This window comes from Myxocyprinus asiaticus, chromosome 31 (genome assembly GCF_019703515.2).
Source record: "Myxocyprinus asiaticus isolate MX2 ecotype Aquarium Trade chromosome 31, UBuf_Myxa_2, whole genome shotgun sequence".
Lineage (NCBI taxonomy): Eukaryota > Metazoa > Chordata > Actinopteri > Cypriniformes > Catostomidae > Myxocyprinus > Myxocyprinus asiaticus.
In genome coordinates, this window is record NC_059374.1 from 1,004,016 (window position 1) to 1,021,503 (window position 17,488).

A 17,488-nucleotide genomic window follows, 5' to 3' on the forward strand; every position below is an offset into this window, starting at 1 on the left:
ATCCAAATGTTTAAGTTGCAAGGCATGAAAACACATTTACAAGATCAACAAATGTAACCTTAAGCAAAAATGTCCCGAAACATTCTAACACCAGCGGGCCATTCTTATCATTGAGCCCCGTGATTCATATTTTCAACACATTCTTACTGATGGTTTCAAGACTATCACAAATCATTCTTGCAATTTCAATTAAACTTTATCTAGGGTAGCACAAAAACAAGAAACCTTATTGTAATTGTGATTGGTTTAAATTAAAGCTGATGTAATTTCTGCACCATCAAACAGAATAGCAAAATTTAACATTGTTTTCAGAAAAAACTGTCTGAATATGCCCCTCTTCTGCTGTCAGTCAAATAAACAGATAGTCCCACCCCCAACTCACCCCATTGGTCGAGTGAATGTTATTGTCTCTCAAAACAAACAGAGGAATTTTCTTAGAGACACAGAGACACAGTGTTTACAGTTTTCAAGAAAATGAAGCTATGAATGTCTTATAATTGTCTCTGCATATTCAACTGGGATACAACAAAGTATTTAATACTGAAAAAAATACATACTTCAGCTTTAAGTGAGTTGGTGCAACCCAACCCTGTTGTATAACATTTGAATGATTTCATGTATGAAATACAAGTGCAGTGACATTTGAAAAAGGGTGTTAATCATTGAGTTTTTAATCACATAATAGTAACACACATCTATTATCGTAAGTGATTGCATTGCAGTATTTTATGAATACGATAAAAAAAAAACAACCTCAATGCTGGAGTGGAAGCCATTAACAATATGAATAGAGATGTATCAGAGAATATTTGAATTGTTCAGTTATTGGGGTTAGATGCGTTTGCCCGACGATGACGTCATCAGATGCGTATATAAAACTGGTGTAAACACAAGCTTCAGTCCCGTCACTTCCTGCATCCAGCCGCCGAAACATCAGTGTGTGTTTGTTTCATGAATGCATGAAAGGTGCTTATACTGTGTCATACCAGCAATCACGGGAACATTTGGCGCGTGAATCGACACTGTCGGCGCGCGAATGATGGTCGCACACATGGCACATTATGGAGAAACGACACCACAACTGGACGATGCTCAGTGAGTACGGTCTGTTCCAGATGAATGTGTGTCTGTTTGGAGGTTTATTCTATCTGCAGAGCTCGTGTGCTCACCATCACTACTGCAGTAATAACTGAGATAAATAATCAACCTTCATTCCTCAGACAAAGACTTTCAAATGAACACGGATACTTTCAAGTGCATGAGATCATTTAGATTAGTTCAGGCGAACTCCTGCATGACCATAAATGCGGGGTTTTTTTTCTATTAAATTAATTACTTTGTTCAAATATTCAACTAATAAGTTTCTATAAGTAGTTCGATAAGTTCAAATCGTGCTTATTTAAGAAGAACCCCTTTAGACGCGGATTTATGAGTCCTACTATGGTGAGGCCTCCATATGAATATTAATTATGTAACGTGACGTTCGCCTACCTGATTGGCTGAAAGGAATCTGTTGGTAAGTGTATGCCAGTGCGGGAAGACTTGGCTCATGAATATGAATGATGCAATACTGATCTATCTCTCACAGGAGGATTTCTCCCTAAAGCAATTAGCCATATCTGACACATGTATGAGGAATTAGGTAAATAATAGGATTATGTTCAATGATATGGAAATAAACAATATTCTGACATGTAAAGACACTTTTTGTGTTGTCAAAATGTTTTACTTGTCTGCGAGCAGGCGTGCTGTCAGGCTCCATCGGCGGGGCTTTCGAACAGCGCTGCCGAGTATTCACTTAGTGAATCTCCGCTCTCTTCCTAACAGAACTGACGAACTACATCTCCTCACCCGCACAAACAAGGACTTTTCAACCTCTGCTTTCTTGTGCTTCACAGAAACCTGGCTGAGTGAAGCCATTCTGGACAGCGCGTTACATCTGCCGGGCTTCCGGCTGTTCAGAGCGGATCGCATCGCGGAGTTAACGGGGAAAACGAGAGGTGGTGGAACATGCTTTTACATCAGTGAAAGTTGGTGTACAGATGTAACAATGTTAAAGAGGATGTGCTGTCCTAATTTGGAAGCACTCTTTATTAACTGTAAGCCTTTCTACTCGCCACGGGAGTTTACCTCGTTTATTCTGGTGAGTGTTTATATCACACCAAACGTGTGTGTGAACACAGCACTGCAACAGCTGGCTGATCAAATCACAGACATGGAACAACAATACCCGGACTCAGTTATTATTATTCTTGGGGATTTTAACAAAGCAAATCTCACACGTGAACTGCCCAAATATAAACAGCACATTGCATGCCCCACCAGAGACAGGAACATACTGGATCATTGCTACACAACAATAAAGGATGCATATCGCTCTGTTCCTAGAGCAGTTTTGGGACTCTATGATCACTGTTTGGTTCATCTTCTTCCAACCTACAGGCAGAAATTAAAATCAACCAAGCCAGTAGTAAGGACTGTAAAGAGATGGACCAATGAAGTAGAGTGGGAACTACAATACTACTTTGACTGCATGGATTGGAGTGTTTTAGAGGCTGCAGCCACAGACCTGGACGAGCTCACAGATATTGTGACATCATATATCAGTTTCTGTGAGGATATGTGCATTCCTACTAGGACTTATTTAAAGTTCAACAACGACAAACGACAACGACAGCGGAGGAAAACTCCTGCGGCGAGTAGAAAGGCTTACAGTCAATAAAGAGCGCTTCCAAATGAGGACAGCACATCCTCTTTAACACTGTTACATCTGTACACCAACTTTCATTGATGTAAAAGCATGTTCCACCACCTCTCGTTTTCCCCGTTAACTCCGCGATGCGATCCGCTCTGAACAGCCGGAAGCCCGGCAGATGTAACGCGCTGTCCAGAATGGCTTCACTCAGCCAGGTTTCTGTGAAGCACAAGAAAGCAGAGGTTGAAAAGTCCTTGTTTGTGCGGGTGAGGTGATGTAGTTCGTCCGTTTTGTTAGGAAGAGAGCGGAGATTCGCAAGATGAATGCTCAGCAGCGTCGTTTGAAAGCCCCGCCGATGGAGTTTGACCAGCGCACCGGCTCGTCTTCCTCGCCTGCGTCTCCTGAACAACAAAGCCGCACCTCCAACTAAAATGTCCAGCAAAATGTCCGAATATTCAAAATCCGGGAAAAACTGACTGGTATATGCTGTCGAATATTCAACAGTTCGTCTGTGTTAAAACTGACTGAGAAAAGATTTACTAAACACAGGACAAACAAACAAAAACAACAAAACAATAGAAGCGCTCCACACCGAGGCGGCCATCCACGGCGCCATCATGATGTATAATAACTATGTGCAATACACAGTTTAGTCTTTTTTTATATATATTTATCCAACACATCCAACCTCTTCTGCCATTTCATTCCTCTGAAAAAAAAAAAAAAAAAAAAACATTTGCACTGTACATAACAGATAACAGATTTGTATTAGATTTGCACTACGTATGTGTATATGTGTGTGTATGTACGTATGTGTATAATTAGTTTTTATTATTATCTATGTCTTGCTGCTGTTTTTGTATTGTGGTGCACTGGAAGCTCTTTTCATCAAGACAAATTCCTTGTATGTGTAAGCATACTTGGCATTAAAGCTCATTCTGATTCTATTACAATGGCAATAGTAGTGAAACACAATAGATTTGAGATATGTGTTAATGATCTGGAGGTTGAACTTGACCTTCGGTCTCCACAAAAGTGTGTGCCGAAGAAGTTGTGTAGTAATTATTCAACAGTATGGGCTGTAAACTTCACTGGCTGCACACAAACGTACAGCGCAGACGTACTCCATGAGTTCACGGAGTATTGATGTAAGGGCAATAAGCCAACAGTCATTAATAGATTTGAGTGCAGTAATGTTTGTAGTGATCTTCCATGCAGATGAAAATCACATCTCAACTGTACAGCACTGTTTTTAACTGTACTGTAAATTGTGAATTGAACATCTTTTTTCAGAGTGCTTAATTTCCTCTGTGTGTAGGAACTGTTAAAATGGAAAGTTATTATAATTTTTTTTTAAAGGGGTTATAGTCATAACAAAGGGAGTTGCACTACTTTCTCAGTTTCAACAAGTACAGCCCTCTACATAGCGAGCAAATCACTCACATATGCGACCAAATTTCATGCTATACGACTAAAATATGTATTTTATTAGCCACTGGCAAGAAAATACTCAGATTTTACTCGCCAGATATTGAGCCGTAATTAAATAAGTACCTGGCAATTAACCCTCCTATGGTATTCGGTCATATTTGACTGAAATAAATGTTCCTCATTTAATAAAAATGGTTTCCTTTATCTGAGCAGTACAAGACTTGGTGACTTTTCCTCCATTTGCCATCTGAACATACAAAAAAAATCAAGTTTTAATACTTTAAAATTTGATTCAATAAGTGTAAGTGGTCATAAAATAAAACCTTTGGTATTCGCGGTCAAAATTGTCCGACCATTGAAAATGAATGTGAAAGACCAAAAACAGTGCTCTTTTTTTTTTTTTTTTTTTTTTTGTTTATCTGTCAAATACAATCAATTAATCAGCCACAATGCAAAAAAATTACAGGGTGAGACTCTAAAACATCCTCCATGCAAAACATACACACCCACTATAACACAGAGCTTTTTTATTCATTTTTTAAAAGTAAATAAATAAATCAGTAACAATGCTAAATATTTATTCTACGCTCATTCAACTGTAAACATTTGCTCACTGAGCAGCTGTTCTCTAAAGAGAGAGTACCAATTTAGCGCTTGTTATACGTATCAATGTAAACTTAATGTAAATCGCACAAGAACATATAAACAAATATGTTACAAAATGTAGTAATATAGTAAGTGTAATAAATGTGTAAATGCATAAATATTTAAAAGGCACAATCATACACTGTGAAATATTTTAACAAGTACAAGTCTTTAACAAATCTATGCACGGGTTTGGAAAAAGTTTTTGTATAGTAGTTTTGATATAGAAGCACTTCAATTATTATTTATAATTATTGTTCTATTTTCATTAGGTTTCAACCTTGAAGATTTTGTAAAAAATTTATTTATTATTATTAATATTGTTATTATTGTTGTTGTTGTCATGGTGCAATAAATCAGTCATTTAAGTCAACCAAAGGTGGATTGATAATTTGTTTAAAACTAATCGCTTCACTGGAGAATTGTATTGCAGACAAGGTGGAGGAGACATTAAAGCGAACATTAGCTGTTTGAATGGTTGGAACAATGTTACAAAGTCAGGGATGGAAACTGCTTACCTTTACTCCTAATACACTGGTTTGAGAAAGTCAGTTATGAATTAGTGCAGATCCGTTGTGTTTTTCCAGGGTTGAGGGGCATCCAATGTGTTCCAGTAAGGTTATAAACATGAGTGCCCTGAAGAGGTTTTGTTTCTATGTGAATTTATAAGTTAATTATCAGTAGTAAATCAATCATTAATGCCAACGCTTTCTGAATATGCTGCCTGAGTTTTTGTTATGTACAAAAAAAAATAAAAGAAAAATGTAAGCATGGTAATATATATATATATATGTCTGAAATATAAATTTGATATCCATACGAGGGCACATTGTTATATAATACAGTGTGTTCATGTGAGGACAAATATAATATGTACAATGCCATTCTAAATTTACCTTTAAAAAGATGCGAGTTTATTTTTAATACATCGTTCATATATTTAATGTGACAAATAAAATGATCTTGTCAGTAGTGATGAAGCATACAGTCACTATTTAGCTTTGTAAAGCAGTGCTTTACGTTACTGCTGAATAAACACATTTGACCTGTAATATTTTCATTAATTTCAGATGGCAAAGGCTTTGAAGATGGTGCCAGTGTGGGAGAAATGTATAAAGTATTGTCACTGATACTAAAGTTCAGCACTATTGTAATTGAGTGGAAAGTTTTCATTCATATTATACATTTTAAAAACTATCGGCAGATTAATCGGCCGTCGGCCTGTGTTCCCACCTTAGTTATCGGTATCAGTAAAACCCACCATCGGTCGACCTCGAATATACAGTATGTATTATACTGTATATGATGATGCCCCCTTCTTGGTTTTCTTAATATCTGTTCTTTAGTTTTCAGTTGCATTTCGCTTGCATGTTGTCAATTCTGGTGAATAAAAAAATAAATAAATTTACTAGCCAATGATGATTAATTCTCCAATGTGTCCGTAGAGGGTTGAATAACCCTCATCTTTCAACCCCCTCGACCCATCCTGACCCATCTGAGACGAATGAAAATGTCATCACTAAAAACAAATCACCAGTGTCAAATAAAACCGAATATAATGAAAAGCCCAAAACAAGTCGTATAAGCACAGATGAATTTCCCCAAAGAAATATCAGCTTTCAGTAGCTGCTTTAAAATGCCTGTATTTCTGTATTTTCCTAAAATCAAAGTTAAAAGATTAGATGTGTGTTGAAAGGGTTTATTAAGTGTGTTTGTCACTGACACGTTGTTTGTGTATTTTCAGGAATGGAGATTTGACCCCATCAGATGTGAAGGGTGAGTCAGTCATGTTCAAAAACACGATTCAGTTCTGATTCATTTGATGACATGTGTACAGTGAAGTCAGATACATGGTTTCAAATCTTTGGAGGAATCCTGTAGCTCAACTGGTAGAGCATGGCGCTAGCAACACCAAGATAATGGGTTCAATTCCCATGGAAAACTGTTATAATGTATTCCTTGAATGCACTGTAAATCTGTCAGCTCTTTCCACTTTCCTTTTGTATGAAGCTGACTGTTACATCATTAATAATGTAAAGCCACTATACTCATAATGATTTGAAAATAAGTGTGGACAGTCAACTTTGGCTGAGTTGTCTGCAGTGTAAAGCACGAGTTTATCACATTCTCCAGTAGAGGGTGTCATAAGCTTGTACAGCGCATGTTTTATTCTGAAAGTGAATCAAGTGTCAGGGGAACTTCCTGTCTGATGTTAAGTCTCTGTTTATATTAAAGACAATTGATCAAACTCTATTTAACATAAGAGGAGTGGAGCCCTCTAGTGATGTGTAGACAAATGAATTATTTTTATAATAATTAGAAATATGATAGTAAACCAATTTGGTTTAAAGAAATGAGGATGCATATGCTACCAAGTACTAATCAGACACTTAAACTAGAGATTGTTGATATTTTAATGTTGTAAATCTATGTAAATTTCTCCAAATACATACAAATATCTAATAGGGTCAAGAAGATATTTCATCACAAAATCGAAAAAGAAGAAATTGTATTAATAGTGGGTTTTGCCAAAACTGGTAACTAAGATAGGAAAACCGGCCAATAGCCGATTAATCTGCCGATAATTTTTAAAATGTATAATATGAATGAAAACTTTCCGCTCAATTTAAAATAGTGCTGAACTTAGAACTGAACCGAAATGGGCATGAGGCTGTATCTTCGCCACACTTGGGCGTATTGACACCAAACTTGGTATATGTTGAAGCCATCATGACTTGAGGGTACCTGCACAGTTTTGACACAGGGCCACCTAGAGGTCAGGAGATATGAAAAATTGACATTTTTGCTTATAACTTCTGAATAGTTTGACCTAAAATCATGAGGCTGTTCTCGTTAGATTCCTTGGGGCATTCCGAGTCGGCCATTTGGGGCATCATCCATTTAGAATTTTGTCATAAAATGCTGTATTTTACAAATGCATTGGCGTATGGTTATGAAACATGGCATGCATCATCAAGACTATGCCCTGAGGATACCTGTAAAGTTTTGTGCCAACACCACCTTGTGGTCAAAAGTTGCATGTAACATTTGATGAATTTGACCTGACTTGTGACTGATCTCGAAATATTCCGTGGGTCATGCTGAGTACGGTGACTGCAAATTTGACATGGTCAGCCATACTTCCTTTCCGCCTTTATGAATTTAATTGAAAACCTACTTTTTCGAACTCCTAGGATGTAAGTCCGATTTGCACAAAATTTGTTGTGTATCATCTAGGGAAACTCATGACAAAAAATTATGAAAAGCTTCTCGATAGACAAACCGATTTGCACCATAGTGTACCAACGGATTTGATGGAAAGTTGCCAAAAAGCACCTGAGGCTGTGTCTCTGCAACACTTTGCCGTATTTATATGAAACGTTGTGTGTGTCATAATGACCACACCTTGACCTCACCATGTAAATATGGTGACAGCGCCACCTATTGGTCAAAAGTTATAAGTAATTGTATTTCAATATAAGCAATTATATTTGTTTTTTAAACCACTTTTCTTACATTCGTAATCAGTGATGTCCAGTCATACTTTCTTACATGCAGTTGGTGTGATTAACCCTGTAATTAGGGGCCAAGCACAAGCTAGTGGTCAGAAGCTATAAAAATGGTTATTTCTTCAAATAACTTCAAAGTGCTTGGTTTAATTATTCTGCTATGCTATGCTTAGCTGCTTACTGTGCTGTTAATGCTTGGCCCTGGTAATTACTGCTTTTCTTTTGATTTTAGAGTGAAATGTGACCTGGATTCACCCAAAGAGTGCACTAATCTCTGTGTTTCTGTGTTTAAACAGACCAACCGACTGAAAGTTCTCACAGCAGCTCAGGTATCTCCTCACATCTCATGTTTGGCACATAAAATATTAAATGTCCAACCACTCTTAAAAAGTAGAGAAAAAAAAAAAAAAAGACCCTTCAGATGTGAAAATGAAAGTTCATTTCATATTTTGACTACAGTAGAAACATTTCCTCATAATTAAAGATGCTTTATCCTTCAAAATGGCTTGATGTTTTAATGCAGTTTGTCTCTCAAAATCCTGTAAAATTCTATTTTATACAGAAATACAAATTCTGTCATCGTTGTTTTCCTCTTTGGAACAGAAAAGGAGATGTTTAACAGAATGTCCAGGCTGTTTTCAAATCTTCTTCACGCTTCCGATGTTTAAATCCGGTGCGTTCATGATACACGTGCGAATGTCTTGCTTTGCTGGAAGTTCAGCTCACTCAATTGAAGAAGTGAGTAGAAGAAACTGCAAGTAAACTTCATGGGTAGTCGTGTGTAGTAGTCAATGCGCCATGTTTAAACGCACAGAAGTGTGAGTGAGATTTGAGAACTGGGGCAGAAGAGAAGATTTTATAATGACTTACATTTCTTTAATGGTAGTTAAGATTGTTCCTCACAGAAAGTGATGTATGATCCCATATTAATGTGTACATGTTTATTTCAGATAGTACAGGCACATCAACAGAGGAGAGCTCAGAGGAAGAGGAGGCCAATGAAGAGGAAGACCAAAACGTTTCAGGTTAGGATGTGCTCACACTTTATGAATCTTTTGGATGAATAAGAAACTTCTTGAACTTATCTGCTAAAATAACATTAGTGATGACCGTACATGTAACTAGTGTCTGCGGTTTCACTGTGTACTAATATGACTTATACCCATGCAGATTGAAACTGTGTTACTAAAGCTCTATTCAGACAGCAATTATTTTACATGGGGACGTATGTAATTCCAGCATTTACAGGGGGCAGTCAGTGATTTTATTGCCGTTCGAATCTGAAATGTCAGTATTTTTCTTCCACCTCCAGCCAGAAAATTCCCAGCCAGATTACCTGCTGTTTTTTGACAAACACCAAGGTCATGTGATAATTTAATTACCGTCCGAATCCACATCTCTGTGTATATACTCCAAAAGCCATTTTGGAAATGCTTTTTGACCACTGCTTTGCGCTGTGTGGTAACAGCTCTGGCGGTCATGGACAGTTGTGAACAATGGTGGATTGTGTAACCGAAACGTTTGAAATAATTCACATGAATAAAATGATGTCGCCGCTCCACCACAGTGAGTGGGAGCTCTCAAGTAAAAGGGAAAGAAAAACAAGAGGTCCATTATTATGGCAGCATTGTAATTGTAATATATCACATTTTACTGTGGAAATGTTTATTAATGCATTTATACATCGGGCTTGCATGACTACTCGTTTATATGGGTCGAGTAGTCCCAGGAAAGTTGCGGGGTCAATGTTTACCTTATTTAAAAGGTTTAATTTCCACCTCCACTTTTTAAACACTGATGGATAATTCCAAATGATGTCTATAATTTTTATAGGTAAAACATAAGAAAATCATTTTAACCATAGCACCTCAAATTTCAGTTGAACTATCTTTACTGTCAGTGATATGTGGTCTTCTATATCTGCATGTGCGATTAGGAGAGAGGGCACGCAAGCGGCGCAACTGAGGTGATGCAGGAAACGAAACATGCGTACCCCCACTGACAGATTTAACTGGCAGCATTGATGAACAGTCTTGTCCCTACAGGTTCTTGATTAGTTTAACTGCTCTTCGCAAGAATATTGGCTTGCTCCGTATGTGAAAATGTGCACCATAAACGTCCGCAGTGCAGTTCCCTCACGATTAAAAAAACAATTTTTTTACTTTAGCGTAATTCCAAACATATTTAAACGCAAATACAGTGAACGCAGTTTGTGGATTGATGAATTTTCCATATAACAAGTGCAACTCTCGCTCGTCCCCCGTGATTTAATTGTCATCCGAACATATGAGTGTTATCACAGAGGAGTTCATGCAAATGAACTTTTACAGACGTCACCCTGAGAAACAACTGCCGTCAGAATAGGACTTAAGACTGTTACAGAGCAGCAGGGTTTATCAAGTGTATAGAATACAGGAGGAGATCTGAGAAGAGCCAAAATGATTGTTTGCTCACAATCACAGTAATGGACAGCAAGACATTTTACCACAATAAAATGTTCCCAAAGTTTATTCGTAAAAATTCAAGAATAAAGCGTCGATATAAATGAATTAATTTGGAGTTATATTGTTGTATTTCGTGTGTGTTGTTCTGTAACTGCTCAGTTATCATGAGGGAAATGTTTTCTGTTTTCAGACTCAGGAACACAACCCAGTGCAGAGCATCACAGTGGTAATGTTTCTCTTGTGTGTGTGTGTGTGTGTGTGCAGATGTTTATGTGAGAACAGATGTTCTACACACTCACTATAAATCATGATTTTCTCCTCAGATGAGCAGCTGAAGTCATGCTGTGAGAAGTGTTCAGCTCTTAAGGTCGGTCTCTGCCATATACGAGAAACATACTGTATATCAGGATTATTCTACTAAATAGCTGCCTCTTTTGTCCCTCATTAACATCTGTTGTAACATCAATTTTGAAAAATTACAATACTTAAAATATATTTTTTCTTCCCCTCCAAGGATGTGGTATAGTAAAATACAGTACAGTATACTACAGGTTAGGATAGCACAGTACAGTGTGGTAACGCATTATATAGCATAGTATAGAATAATGCAGCACAGTAAAGTATGTACTTATACAGTATATATTTAAAGTATAATATAGTACAGCATTGTATGGTATAGTATAGCACAATACAGCACAGTATATTAAGGCATAGTACAGTACAGATTGGTGCAGTACAGTGTGTTATAGCACATTATAGTGTAGTGTAGTGCAGTATAGCAATGCATATTACAGTATAGTAATCTACAGAATAGTAGTGTAGTACAGTATGAACTTATACAGCATACATTTATAGTACAGTGTAGTTCATTACAGCATAGTACAGTGTAGTATAGTACAGCATAGCAAATAGTATAGTTTGGTATAGTACAGTAAAATTAGTACAGCACAGTACAATATGGTACAGCACATTAAAATGTAGTATAGTGCGCTATAGCAATGCATATTACAGTAATTTACAGCATAGTATAGTGTAGCACAGTACAGTATATTCTTATACAGCATATATTTATAGCATTATAGTACAGTATAATGCAGTACAGTGTAATACGGTGTAGTATAGCGCTGTATAGCATAATATTATACAGTATAGTGTAATAAAGCATAGCATGGTAAAGTACAGTATTTTACAGTATAGTATAGTACAGATGATGAAATGAATGCATACATGAATGTGTTCTTCTCCCTCACAGAATCCCAAATATGAGCTGGTCACCCCCAGGAAAATGTCCCGAGAACGCCTGCAGTAAGTTTTTCTCCACTCACTGTACTGTTACTGTAGTACCACTATCAGTCATATGTGACTCACACAACCCTTCTGTCCTCTCGCTGAATGACTCGCTGTTTCTAAATGACCACCGCAGTGCTCTAAACTTGGACAATATTTAATGTAACGACCAACAGGTTTAGAAGAATCCAGCTGTCAGTATTAGAAATGTCAAACGGGTATTGTAACAAAACCCCCATGAATAATATCACGAGAAAGCCAGGACTCACAGAGCAGCATTCAGGTTTTATTAAACCTTTTGATCTTTTCAAACAAATCAAGAAAACTGGTATTATTAGCAGTGTTGACTGAATGCTGTCGCTGAAATGGTAAAACATCATGGTTACTTGTGTAACCTCCATTCCCTGATGGAGGGAACGAGACGTTGTGTCGATGTAGTGACACTAGGGGTCACTCTTGGGAGCCCGAGACACCTCTGGTCTTTGATAAAAGGCCAGTGAAAATTGGCGAGTGGTATTTGCATGCCACTCCCCCGGACATACGGGTATAAAAGGAGCTGGTATGCAACCACTCATTCAGGTTTTATGCTGAGGAGCCGATATAAGGTCCGGCCATTTCAGCGGGTAGTTCAGTGTTGTGGCAGGAGGGACACAACGTCTCGTTCCCTCCATCAGGGAACGGAGGTTACACAAATAAACATGACGTTCCCTATCTGTCACTCACTCGACGTTGTGTCGATGTAGTGACACTAGGGGTCCCTATATGAAACGCCACAATTGGCTGAACTGTGTTACATGAACTGGCGGTGTGTGGTGGGCAGACTACTGTGTGCCTCATAGCCAGCACACCAGGTTGACACATAACCTCCCCCAACATCTTTATGAGTGTTGAACGGCCCTTTTTGGGGACAAGTCGACTTAACCCAGTCGTGGCCTCTTTTTGCATTCCCTAAAAAAGAAGGGGGATTATCTGGCTGGGCCACCAGGTCTAGTTGGGGGGTGTCCCTCCCAAGGGGAAGACACCGCGGAGACCACACCTCACCCAAAGAGAGGGGGGGATATTTAAGTGTAAAAATATGTCCCAATGGGGGAGGAGTTACTACAAACATGGAGACTGGGGCAGAGGGGCTCTGCCCAAGGAAGACGCAGTTTGCCAACAGGGAAACAAATTAGCGGAAGATATATATCGCATGGGGTTAGCCTTACAGGGAACCGCCACATTTGGAGCACCTACCCCAGGACAGGACTCTTAGTTCGCACGTGTACTGGGCAGGCAGCGAGTCTCCGAAAACTCGACTGCCACAGGGCTCGGAGGAAGTCAACCAGGGAACAAAGTTTGTGAACACTACTGGGAATTAATGGTGCATGTCTTTATCTCCAAAGGTGGAAGGCGCTATGTGCAAGCGATACACCCGGCCAGCTATCCCGGGCTTATCTGCTTGTGTTGCGTGCCACTACCTGGGACGAAACCGGCTCCACCCGGAGGTTGTAGAACCTTGCACAGGTGTTGGGTGTTGCCCAGCCCGCTGCTTTGCAAATGTCTGTGAGAGAGGCACCCCTGGCCAGGGCCCAGGGAGCCGCTAGACCCCTGGTAGAATGGGCTTGTAGCCCTACCGGGGGCGGCATGTCCTAGGCGACATATGCCATAGTTATGGCGTCAATGAGCCAGTGGGCGATCCTCTGCTTGGAGACAGTGCTTCCTTTCCGCTGTGCACCAAAGCAGACAAAGAGCTGCTCAGAGATTCTAAAGCTCTGCGTGCGATCCAAATAGTTGGAAGGGGACAGCCTCCCTTCCAACCTCTCCTGCATGAAGGAAAGCACTGATCCGACTGCGCATCTCTGGGGGTTCTTCCCATCGGGAAGACACCACTTAGCGAACAGACGCCACTTAAAGGCATACAGGCACCTCGTAGAGGGGGCCCTAGGCTGAGTGATCGTGTCTACCACGTCGCATCCAGGGGCCAGTCATGGAGATTCCAGAGGTCTGGGCGCGGGTGCCAGATGGTGCCCCATCCCTGAGAAAGAAGATCCTTCCTCGGGGAAATTCGCCGGGGGGGCTGTCGCGAGGAGCATGAGGTCTGAGAACCACGCCTGGGCAGGCCAGTAGGGTGCTACCAGGATGACCTGCTCCTTGTCCTCCCTGACCTTGCACAGGGTCTGTGCAAGTAGGCTCACTGGGGAAAAACGCATATTTACGCATGCCAGGGGGTCAGCTGTGTGCCAGCATGTTTATGCCGAGGGGGTCTCGGTCAGGGCGTATTAGAGCGGGCAGTGGGGAGGATTCTTGGGAGGCGAACAGGTCCACCTGTGCTCGACCGAATCGACTCCAAATCAGCTGGACCACCTGAGGGTGGAGTCTCCACTCTCCCCTGAGGGTAACCTGTCGTGACCGCGCGTCCTCTGTAGTGTTGAGGTTGCCCGGGATGTGAGTGGCTTGCAGTGACTTGAAGTGCTGCTGACTCCAGAGGAGGAGACTGCGGGCGAGTTGTGACATACAGCGAGAGCGCAGACTGCTTTGGCGGTTGACATATGCTACTGTTGTCATGCTGTCTGTCTGAACTAACACATGCTTGCCCTGGATCAATGGCCAAAACCTCTGCAGGACGAGCAGAATTGTCAACAACTCGAGGCAGTTGATGTGCCAATGCAGTCACGGACACGTCCAGAGGCCGGCGGCTGCGTGTCCATTGCAAACAGCGCCCCAGCCCATTTTGGAGGTGTCTGTCGTGACCACGACGCACCTGGAGACCAGTTCTAGAGGAACGCCTGCCCGTAGAAACGAGAGGTCGGTCCAAGGGCTGAAAAGACAGTGACAGACCGCTGTGATGACCATGCGACATGTCCCGTGTTGCCATGCCCATCTCGGGACTCGAGTCTGGAGCCAGTGCTGAAGCGGCCTCATATGCATCAACCCGAGCGGGGTGGCCACCGCCGAGGATGCCATATGCCCCAGGAGCCTCTGAAAAAGTTTCATGGAACCGCTGTTTTCTGTTTGAACGCCTTCAAACAGGCCAGCACTGACTGGGCGCACTCGTTTGTAAGGTGTGCCGTCAAGGAGACCGAGTCCAACTCCAAACCGAGAAAAGAGATTCTCTGAACCGGGAGGAGCTTGCTCTTTTCCCAGCTGACCCGAAGCCCTAGTTGGCTGAGGTGTGAGAGCACCAGGTCCCTGTGTGCGCACAAGATGTCTCGAGAATGAGCTAGGATTAGTTGAGAGTGCGAATGCCTACCTCCCTTAACGGGGCAAGGGCAGCCTCTGCGACCTTCGTAAAGACGCGAGAAGACAGGGACAGGCCGAATGGGAGGACTTTGTAGTGATACGCCTGACTCTCGGACGCAAACAGCAGGAAGGGTCTGTGTCGAGGAAGGATCGAGACGTGGAAGTACGCATCCTTCAGGTCTACCACCGCGAACCAATCTTGATGCCGGACGCTCGCCAGAATGCATTTTTGCATCAGTATCTTGAATGGGAGTCTGTGTAAAGCCTAGTTCAGTACTCACAGGTCCAAGATTGGCCGCAACCCACCGCCTTTTTTCGGTACGATGAAGTAGGGGCTGAAAGACCCCTTCTTCATCTCGGCTGGAGGGACAGGTTCTATCGCGCCCTACCGTAGCAGAATAGCGATCTCCGCGCAAGGTAGCAGCATTTTCGTCCTTCACCAAGGTGAATTGGACACCGCTGAACCTGGGCGGACGCCCGGCAAAGTGAATCGCGTAGCCGAGTCAGACGGTCCGGACCAGCCCTCGCGACGGATTGGAAAGCACAAGCCATGCGTCCAAGTTCCGCTCAAGGGGGACCAAAGGGACAATGTCATCGGACGTACCGGCAGGTGGGGCCTCGCGGCGGGGCGGAGCTCAAGGTGCCACACCACATCGTGGCTGTGCTGTGTCTAAGGACATTGAAGCACTTACCTGGCTCCTTGTGACCACCCCCGGAACTGCCTGAGATGGGGGAGGAAGAGGCCTGTCCTCGTGACCCATGGAGACGGTCACATCGGGGGTGGATTTGTGCCACAGCTGGGCACTCAGGGGCGGGAGACCGCCGTTGGAGCGCAAAACCTGCCAAATAGAGTGGTGGACGGTGGTCGTGATGACGGCCGTGCACACCAGATACGTGACCCAGGGAACAAGGAAACTGCTCTTGCTGAGCTCTTGAGTACTGCAGCCACTTGGGCATGCAGCGCAATTAAATGCAAAAGGTAACAAAAAGATGGAGAGATCTGCTTACCAGCTCCAGAGCAGCGGGTTTCGTTGTCCCTGGGTCGCCCGTCTCAAGGGTGCTTTGAAGCCTTTCACGGGTTCTGGGCGGCCACGATATGGGTGGCGTCTGCTTCCTGCTGTGGGCTCCACTCCGGCGCCTGGCCAAAGGGGCGGGCTGCGGCGGAGCCGGTGCAGTCACCGCAGGGGGACTCCCTTGGTGATGAGTAGATGGGGTGCGGGATCTTGAGCCGCGCTGGGGCAGGATATGCCGGCTAGCATCCGTCTACTGCTCCATCATCGAGAACTGCTGGGCAAAGTCCTCGACGGTGTAGCTGAATAGGCCCGCCTGGGAAATGGGGGCAGCAAGGAACCGTGTCTTGTCCTGGACCACTAGTGTGGCCATCGTCCGCCCGAGAGATCGCGCCGTGACCTCTGTCGCTCGGAGAGCGAGGTCGGTCGCCTAGCGCAGTTCCTGCATCAGTCCCGGGGCGGAACTACCCTCGTACAGTTTCTTTAGCGCCTTGGCGGACCTGCAGGAGAGCCATGGTGTGCAAGGCGGAGGCGGCTTGTCCAGCGGCACCGTAGGCCTTGGCCGTCAGAGATGACGTAAACCTATAGGCCTTGGACGAGGGCTTTGGGCACCCACGCCAGGTGGTGGCGCTCTGCGGGCATAGGTGCACCGCGAGTGCATTTATCCACCGGGGGATTGCCGAATAGCCCTTGGCTGCTCCACCATCGAGGGTAGTGAGGGCGGGGAAGCTGAAAAGATCGGGACCGGGCAGTAAAAAGTGCCTCCAGCGACCTTGTCAGCTCTTCATGCACTTCCGAAAAGAAAGGAACGGGGGCAGGGTGCGGCTTTGAGCGGCGCCGCGAGCCCAGGAACCAATCACTGAGCCGCGAGCGTTCAGGGAAGAGCAGAGGGTTCCACTCTAGCCGACGCTCGCGGCTGTCCAGGATCTCCGCGTCAGCCTGTGACTGGGCAATCATCCCTGAAGGGAGGAGCCCAGCTGAGGCTTCCGACTGGACGAGCCCGCTCTCCGATGCTGCGCTCGAGAGCTCATCACTTTCGCGGACTCCGAATGAGAGGTCGAACTCACCGTGAGACGAGCCGGCGGACTCATCCGGAAGCTCGATCAGGGCAGACGAGCGTGCTGGGGAATGGGAGGTCCACGGGGGGATACCCGGCGGAGGCGGTCCCGTTGGGGTCCCCAAATCGCCCCTAGTGCTAGCTACGCTGGCCTTATACCCGTGGGTAAAAGGACCGAGGTGGGGAGCCTC

At 43.1% G+C, this 17,488-nt stretch overlaps 1 protein-coding gene across 3 annotated transcripts in view; it reads left to right on the forward strand.

Moving 5' to 3' along the window:
- The first annotated feature begins 891 nt into the window (after positions 1-891).
- LOC127421944 (uncharacterized) overlaps positions 892-17,488 on the forward strand; it is a 63,345-nt gene continuing 46,748 nt past the window's right edge. For 2 of the 3 annotated variants that reach the window (XM_051665183.1, XM_051665185.1), the window contains exons 1-7: positions 892-1,095; positions 6,516-6,547; positions 8,577-8,609; positions 9,231-9,305; positions 10,915-10,950; positions 11,048-11,091; positions 11,977-12,029. In XM_051665183.1, the coding sequence (XP_051521143.1) occupies positions 1,037-1,095; positions 6,516-6,547; positions 8,577-8,609; positions 9,231-9,305; positions 10,915-10,950; positions 11,048-11,091; positions 11,977-12,029 (332 nt within the window). In that variant the 5' untranslated portion in view covers positions 892-1,036. Of the gene's footprint in view, positions 1,100-6,515; positions 6,548-8,576; positions 8,610-9,230; positions 9,306-10,914; positions 10,951-11,047; positions 11,092-11,976; positions 12,030-17,488 lie in introns of all 3 variants that reach the window. The other variant, XM_051665184.1, reaches the window with a different exon arrangement.